The sequence below is a fragment of the Theobroma umbraticum genome, unplaced genomic scaffold, assembly GCF_002168275.2.
Source record: "Theobroma umbraticum cultivar Fairchild unplaced genomic scaffold, ASM216827v3 scaffold_130.0, whole genome shotgun sequence".
Lineage (NCBI taxonomy): Eukaryota > Viridiplantae > Streptophyta > Magnoliopsida > Malvales > Malvaceae > Theobroma > Theobroma umbraticum.
In genome coordinates this window covers 7687502-7696213 of record NW_018397264.1, presented here as the reverse complement: position 1 = coordinate 7696213, position 8712 = coordinate 7687502, and the positions used below count along the sequence as shown (strand labels likewise).

The following is an 8712-nucleotide window of genomic DNA, read 5'->3' as shown; positions in this document are numbered from 1 at the left end:
TGTACATCCCCCTACCCTCCCTAGGAAATGGCCGGCTTCTTGTTGTTTAGTCTCAAGTTTTGCAATCTCCTATCGCTCAGAAAGAGGAAAAATAACTTCATATAGTCATGTCAAGATGAAGAGATACATGCTTATTACCTGTACTCATCCTATTCTTTGGGCATTTTCCAAAAGGAAATCACCAAAATTGTATCATTATTGGCAGTTGGATTTCTGACACCAATTGGGATAATCCTTCTATTTTTGCTGTTACACAGCATTGAACTCGTTATAAATACACATATTTATTCATTTTTATTGTGAGATATCGTTTGATCGATTATGTACATATTCTATTCATATATACATATAAAAAAAAATTCTATTTTTGTGCCCTTTCGAAAGTTGTAATCGGATGATTCTTTTAAAAATACAAATTCAGACAAAAGAAATTAAAAACAAAAAGGAGAGGGCGGCTTTTATTTAATATAAAGTATCTAATTAAGCTTTTTATGACTGAATTGCCATTTGCCACCCACTAAACCTATTCTAGATTCTTCAAGCTAATAATTAGAATTACATATTTAATTTTTTTCATTGCACCTTTCTTTAATTAAATTTTTCTATAATTGTAACGTAAGCAACTATGCATACACATGGCCATTGTGGTCCAAAACGAATCCCCTCATTCTTTTCTTTAACTAAAAGAATCAAATGTAATAATTATATAAAAAAAAAAACCCTTTACCCAGAAGCTAAATTTCTTACCCACAACACAAATTTAGCACATATTTCTTTGTTCCCTACTTGTCTGTGCCTTTGATATGTTGGCTCTTGATTAGAAAGACAAATACATAGAATAGAGAAAAGGAATTTTCTTTTTATTTCCCTTTTATATTTTAATTTACTATGCTTTGGTCCCCCCGTTTTCTTTCTATAGACAGCAATGCAAATAGAAGGAGGCGCCCCCCACCCTCCCTCCCTCTCCTTCCCCCTCTCTTTGAAAAGAAAACGACACGACTTCTTTCAAAGAGACAGTAACACGGCTGGTTCATTGCACATAAAAAGTGTACAACAGTTTCCTTGAAATATTATTAATGCAGTGTTCCATGTATTGATTGTAAGAAATTTGTTTCAATCCTTGTCTTTGGAGGGGGGTGGGGGCACAGGGTTTGGCAAAAAAGTGTGCGACCCCAATCTGGCATTTGTCTAAGGACACAATTGGTCCCCCATTTAGGCATTGCTTTTACCTAATCTTTCTTTGTTTTTCAGTTTTTCAAAGGCATATGTGTACATTTCTGGCTCATCAGCTGCATTATTTCGGATTCAAAATTAGCTATTTCTTGAATATAAAACGACAACGACAAGTCGAAGGTTATGAGATATTTTTATGGATTTATTAGCTAAATTTGATGTTGAAGAATTGAAGATGTTTTATCTTTCATGGTAGATTAATTTGGTGTTTTTCTATATATAGGTGTTTAGTTTTGGTTTAGATTTTGAATTTTTTTAAATTTTTTAAATCAAAGTAGTATATTAAAATATAAAAATAATACAAAAATTATATTGGTAAAAGCCAGTTAAGATACAAAAGATTTTTATGGTTAAAATACTGAGGAACAAAATATTTAGATTCCCAGCGAGCAAGCAAGCTGTTAATTTGTAGGTCATTAGCTGAGAATATATTATATTATTGGGATAGATTTTGTTCATTAAACAAATCAGAGGTGGAGAAAATTTGGGAATCAAGTGAATAGGAGATTGTCCAACTAATCAGCCTATCAGATAAGGAAATGAATTCAGAAGTAGGGCAAATACGTGGAAGAATTCTTTTAATCTTGGTCAATTATTTACCTACCCTAAGCTATAACATTTGAATTTGTCCACTACCCTTGTTGTAATAATTGAAGGAATTAGAAGGTATATATTTTTGTCTTATGTATCCTCACTTGAGATTAATTTTAATGTTGAATTTAATATAGATTGTATATTGGATTCATTTTGATTAATTTAGTTTTAATTGAAAATTACTCATCCTTACCTGCAATAATCAAAAGAACTAAAAGATATTTTCATTTTAATTATCCCAGCGAGGGATTAATTTGAATGCGATTAATATATTGGAATTTAATAGATTATATATATGTGTGCGTGTGTGTGGATTTAAATGAAAATAATGGTCATATTATGTGGATGATGGCACCCCACAAACACACAATGTAGAAGAGATTATGATACCCTACCTGAAACCCTAGATGTTACCTCCAAACAGTTATTTTCTTTTGTTGGTATTGGAGAAGACGACGAAACCCTAAAATCAGTCATGTTGGGAGGATTAGGAAGAACCCTCAAAAATCAAATCCACAACTAGTGGTGGTGAGTGGTGACCAAAAATGTAGTTGCCCATCCACACAATGCCTTTAATTGGCTTTTTTTTTTTTTTTCAGTTTGTTTCTTCTTCTATTTATTTATTTATAATTTTTTTCTCTTTCTTTTCACTTTTGTTTTCTTGGAGTTTAATGGACAAGGCATGACCCCTCCATGTGGGTTTAGAATGCTTTAGGTAAAATCATGCAAGTTTTTTTTTTCTTTTAATGCATGTCCTTTTCTTTTCTTTGGTTGTAATCACATGGTGCATGCCATATAACATATAATAAAAGAAAACAAAGCAAGAAAAGAAGGGTGGGATGGGGGAGGGGTTGGTTGCTTACATGGCAAAAAAAGGTATGCTGCAATATCTATGGTGTTGGGCTAAGTCTTGACATTGTCACATGTAACTAATGATTTTTTTCCCCCTTTTCTCATGGGTTCTTAGAATCTTTACCACAGTTTGAACAATCTTTATCTAGCTTTTCCCATTCAAACTGAACAGAACATAGAGTAATTTGAGAGGAAACAACAAACAGATAAAGGAATCCTAGCTATATGTCAATAAAAGCTTTGTATATACCAAACTATATATCTCAAAGTCTTGGATCATTCATTTGACAATATTGTAGATCATCTCTCCACCCTGATGAGTTGCTTGCCTTGAAATATCCTTTTCAACTTAAGGGTCCTTTTTTTTTTTAAAAAAAAAAAAAAATAGGGTTTATGTAGTGCAAATCAACAGAGAAATGGAAGCAGACAGCGACCCATAGTTTGAACACTAGAAGCAATGCCAAAGGACATGGCAGCCCAAGTTGCCAAAGTAAAAATGTTGTTAGAAATGTCAATGGCCCCCATGTGGTCTAAGTGGGTGCATCTAGCTGGTGCTTCCATTTTCACCTTTTATCACATGCATGCTAATTTCCTTTGCTACTTATACAGAAACAAAGGATATCAAGTAAGTACAGTGGAAGGAGCTTGAAAGTCAGGATTCTTTCACACAAATATGAAAAGATAGAGGAAGAACCCCAATTTCTTTTAGTTTGGAGGGACAAGGATCTCTCCCCACCTCATTACAAAATCTTTCCCAACCCTATCTCTTCATGTTAAAGAAAGGGCAAAACCCAACTCAATTCATTATGCTGTTCATGATTAAGAGAACAAACTGCTCTAAATCATTGCTCTTAAAGCTAAGTCTTTCATTATTCCCTCCTAAAAAAAGATGCGTTAATAAAACAAAAAAAAAAAAAAACCAAGGATGTTAAGTAGCGGCAACCATTGTGCAATTAACCACCTTTGCTCGCCACATGCTTAGCACTAATGATTCAATCCCACGAGTATGGAGCCGACAATCTCTTTAATTTCACGATAGATTTTCCAAAGAGTTTGAGCCAACTAATTAAGTAATTAATAAGAACCTTATATATCGAAACCCGTTGTCATATTGTGTTAATTTCTCATTAATTGTTTGACTTATAAATGGAAATTATAAACTAAGAGCGTGCTATTCTTAATCTTTTATGTTTTATCTTTTGATGACGAGATTAATTAGATCAATTATTGGCTATGATTATTTTTTTTGTTAAAAAAAACAAAAAATGTCATGTAATAAGGATTTAGATTGATAATGAGAGGTGTGTGGTGTGGTGGAGGATGGTAGCTTTTCTAGCTTTTCAATCAAGGAAGTTTGTTGTTGATGAAAATTGGGTTTGATATCATTTGATTAATATTCACACTTAGCTCATCTCAACCACTTGTTAAGTGGACATGCTTTGGGTATCCATCACATCTAAAGTCATAAAAGAATTTTTTTTTATCATACAATTTAAAATCAAGATTAAATTCAATAAAAAATGAAAAAAAGAAAAGAAAGAGAAAAATTAATGACTTAATTAGAAATTAAAATAGATTGATCACCAAATATCTTCGTACTCAACACACCAAAACAAATAGTTCAAAAATACCATGAAAAATATTTATATACCAACCATTTCGCTTAATCAGCATTCATTTTCAAAACCTTAAGCTCTAAAGAAATTCATTGAGGCTGGTGGTCATGATTTTTTCCATGGGAATTAATTATATATGATGATAATTACCCCATATAATTACCACCATGCTAAATAATTCAGTTTGGGAAAGCCTTTGTTATAATCAATAGGATCCACATCGATCAAGTACTCTTGTTTCTTCTTTTCAGAGTAGGAATTTTTTGGAATATAACACTGAATCAAAATTTTTATCGCTTGAGTGAAGTTTTAATAAGTCAAAATTCTTATGGATCTTGAATATCTATATATCTATATATATATATATATATATGTAAATGTCAAAACAAAAGAAGAAAGAAACAATAGATGCTCTAAGTTCCTGTCATAGAGTGGAAGACAAAACATATTTTCAGTCGTGCAAAATTCCATTTTGCTGCATTTATCGCAAAGAATTTTATAAGGTATGATTGCAACGTGTGTGTTAAGAATAAGGTGCACGAGTTTCAATATAAAAACAAAACAGAAGAAAAAGCAAAAAAAAAAAAAAAAAGAAGCTTAATTTTGCCCAGAAAACTGTTGGTTAAAAGCTCCAAAAATTTGACATCCAAATCAGCAGTGCAGTGGAGGATGTTGACAGCTGAAAAGTGTATGCTTTTCTCTTCTTTTCTTACCGTGTTTTTTTTTTGCTCCTGACTCGGGTGAAATCCAGCTTTTGCATGGATGAAACTCATGAACAACACCACCTCTTCTCACTCCATCACTCAAACCCTTTGCGTTGTACACGTAATTACTAATTGATTGTTAATGTCATTAGTCAAATGTTAAAAAATAAATTTGATTTTGAAAAAATATTGTCACACATAATTACGTATTGAATTGTTGAAAATTCATTCATTTTCTCAAGTAGTTAATGATTTGGTTGACGAATTTGTAACAAAATTAAACCGTAGTCAAGATATACTGTGAGTATTTAGATATTCGTAGTTATATCAATAGATTTTATGCTTTGATTTTCTATTGACTATTCTTAACAAGATGATTCTATTTTTTAAAATATAAAAATCGAATGAAATATATAAATCATACTACTATATATCACTAAAAAATAACACGATATTTCTAGCAGAATTAATTTCATGGGAAACATTCTTCAAGTCATATATATATATATATATATATATATATCTTGCATTCACGAATCTACCACTTGACCAGGTTAAACCGAAACTATAACGGTGTCTTGTGAAGTGAGAATTTGAAGGGAGGATCAAAATGATATGAATTTGAATTTATTAAGGCAGCTATTGGGCATAGAAAAGACACAATTTTTTTTTTCCCAAAGAAGGCAGAGAAAGGGTTTGGAGCGTATATGCTGGAAAAGAAAAAGGAGAAAGAGGGCATAGATAAGGCACATGGGTTGCATGTGTATTCTGGTGGTTTATATGCCCGTCCAAAATGAATGCGATGCATGTGCTTAAGACGGGTAGCTAGCTCGTCTCAAAAAGAAATTTCTAGAGATGGTAATGGACATCCTTTAATCGGGTATCTATGAATATCCAACTCAATTATATTTTATATAAGTATTATATATTTGAATTTGATATAAGTTCGGATAACAAGCTTAGAAATATGACCACTTTTGCTCCTTCTGAAATTGCATCATTCTATCCAATCATCAAAGGGTGTGGACGATGTCCCTCGGTGATGATCTCTGCCCATCCCTCCCAATCCCTATTGATAGCGACGAAACCCGCCAGGGCAGGGCACTCGTGTGGTTCTGGGGGATTTATACGGGGGGGAACAGGCGAGAGTGACCCGGACCAGCCAAAGCCAGGGGGACCTGTGTCTGGGGATTGGGCATTTTTCCCCACGATTCATCAAAATGTTAATTAATTAAAACTGTTGCAGGACGGGGCAGGGCAGGTCACAGCTGGATGAACCCCCCCAAAAATACAGTCCACCATTTCAGAAAAGAAAAGGGTGGCTCAGGCCATACAGCAGCTTCTCTCACATGTGCACCAATTCTGGGCACTCCCCTCTTTGCAAAAACAAGATGTGGGGACAATTACCCACATGCATACCTGCCAGATTTCTCATTAATATTTTGGCCGCTATCGCCAACTTTTGGACTGTGCATGCAGTTGGATTTTCCATGGATATTCACATTCAATTCAAGAACCAAAACTCTTCCTTTTGACGCTTTTCTGCCATGTTATATCCATCCTTTCAATAACATTATACTAAGCAAATGTGAAGTATATGATAAGCCAAAACATAAACAAATTAATATATAGTAGCAAATATTAAACATCTAAATAGTTTTATAAAATAATGGGAAGCGACTCAAAAATGAAGGTGGCTGTGACACATTCGTAATAAAAACTTTTATCTATCCACATTCAAAGTTACGAAATCAGAATTTCAAACTTATCTTTCAATTATATTTTAAAAAAATATGACTCAATCACAGATGAACAAAAGGTAATGATAATAATTCTACGTACTAACAATTTTTTTTATATTTTTGTAATGTATTATGCCTAAGATCTGGGGTTTTAATTCTTCTTTTATTTATAATTTAAGGTCTAAACAAAAATCCCATTACCCTCGGAATAGAAATTTCTGAAAGAAAAGGATAAATGAAAAGAAACCGTGTGAATACATTTAAGTTTGAGAGTGAAGTTCACTGAAATCTAGCAAAACAAACAGGTCATATCAAATCAGCAATAAAAATAGAAGTGAAAACACCGCACCTCGGAGATCATCCCAAGATGCAGTACAGGAGTAGTAGCTGTTAGCTAATAGCGTTAGCCCCGTCAGGCATCAAGTGCATTTGTCACCTACCCTAATTTGGACACTTCTTCTTCACCTTATCCAACCCAAAAAAATTGAAAACTAAAAGGCCAAAAAAGAAAATTAGATTAAATAAATAAAACCTCTGATTTTAAGCCTGAAATAAATGAACAACAATTATACAGAATCAAGCATTTACATCTTCTTCTTATTGCAATATATTTCCAGAGGAATAGTAGTGTACATAATAAGGGAAAAATGCCGGATTTTTTTGTTTTTCTTGAAAAGAGATGGATTCAAAAGTTATGGAATGAAATGAAAATGTGAGATGGAAATTACCTGAGAAGGAAAAGAAATAAGACATGTATTTAACAGGAGAAGATTACTTAAGAGAGAAGAGTGGGAAGGGCAGGAGAGATAATAAAAATTAAAAATAAAAGAAAAATAGGGAAAAAAAAAAGGAGGACACTTGGCGTTTAAGAGAATTAAAAAGTGTCACTGGCTAGTCGGCGGCTGCAGCGGCGGGGACTGAGGCGGAGGAGCTGAGCTAGAGCTGGAGGCTCCGGAGCCAGATAGCAGTTCGGCGAGAGCGCTCATGGCTCGAACCTGCATCTCAAGCGCCGCTATGTAATCAGTTGCTTCTTCAAGAATAACCGGCAGCGGTTGCTTCCTGCAACCAGGAACCAACCGGCCAAGAACCTTGACTTTCCTTTGAACAGCCGGTAAACTTTTGGATTTCAATTTCAAAACGCTAACTCTCGGTTTCTTCGACCGGCTACTCCCGGTGACGGCGGCCACCGCAGCGGCGGATCCTCTCTGTCTCTTCTGCTTTCTGAATTTCAGCTTAAGCCGGTTCGTCAAAATGGCCCGGCTCCACCTGGTCCTTCCTTTAGCAGCTACGGCCAAGGCTCTGTCAGCAGCTTCACGGACAGCTCGGCCACCGCGCGGAGCCGAAGGAGAAGGACCGTTGAGACTGACCTGACTCAGGGCTTGAAGAAGCTTCGAGGAATAGATTTGCTGCTGCGCCTCTGATTTCCATCTGGCATGGTTCTGGTTTTGGCTCTGTTGATTCTCTTTGATCATTGATTTCTTCTTCTTTTTCCTTTTGCTGCGATCAGAATTTGTGTTCGTCACTGGATTCGTTGTCACAGATGCCATCTCACCGGATCAAATCCGTAAATATTCTCCCTCTCTTTCACTCCCTCTCTCTCACTCTCTTTTCACCGTACGATTCGATGGATTATAACAGAAAACCGTCTGCAATTAAAAGAAAAAAAATAAATAAAAGGGATTTAGATTCAGGATTTTAGATAAAAAAAATATAAGATTCAAATCAAAATTCCGCAAAAAGAAAAGAATTTATTACCGATTTGATGAATTCAGAGCAGTTGAGAGAAAAGATCGAAAGGATAAGAGAGGAACGGAAGGAGGGAGACGAACGGAACGGAGTTGTTGAGGTGTCGCTTATTTGTGGTTTTAGAAAGGGAGGGAGAGGGAGAGGGAGAGGGAGAGAGAGAGAAACGGGGGGAGGAGGGGGGAATGGTTATAAAGGACTGAAAAATGAAAAGTGATAGCATGCGTT

The 8712-nt window shown here is 34.8% G+C and overlaps 1 protein-coding gene across 2 annotated transcripts; it reads right to left on the bottom strand.

The window, feature by feature from the left end:
- Positions 1-5886: 5886 nt before the first annotated feature.
- LOC110422042 (transcription factor bHLH148) lies at positions 5887-8712 on the bottom strand. 2 transcript variants are annotated; one of them, XM_021435804.2, is made up of 3 exons: positions 8497-8712; positions 7091-8387; positions 5887-6541 (listed from the first exon to the last, which is right to left on the bottom strand). In XM_021435804.2, the coding sequence occupies exon 2, from the start codon at positions 8286-8288 to the stop codon at positions 7626-7628; it is 663 nt and encodes a 220-aa protein (XP_021291479.1). In that variant the 5' UTR covers positions 8289-8387; positions 8497-8712; the 3' UTR covers positions 5887-6541; positions 7091-7625. The 2 variants fall into 2 exon arrangements, with proteins under 2 accessions (XP_021291479.1, XP_021291480.1); XM_021435805.2 differs by having other exon boundaries at positions 5887-6418.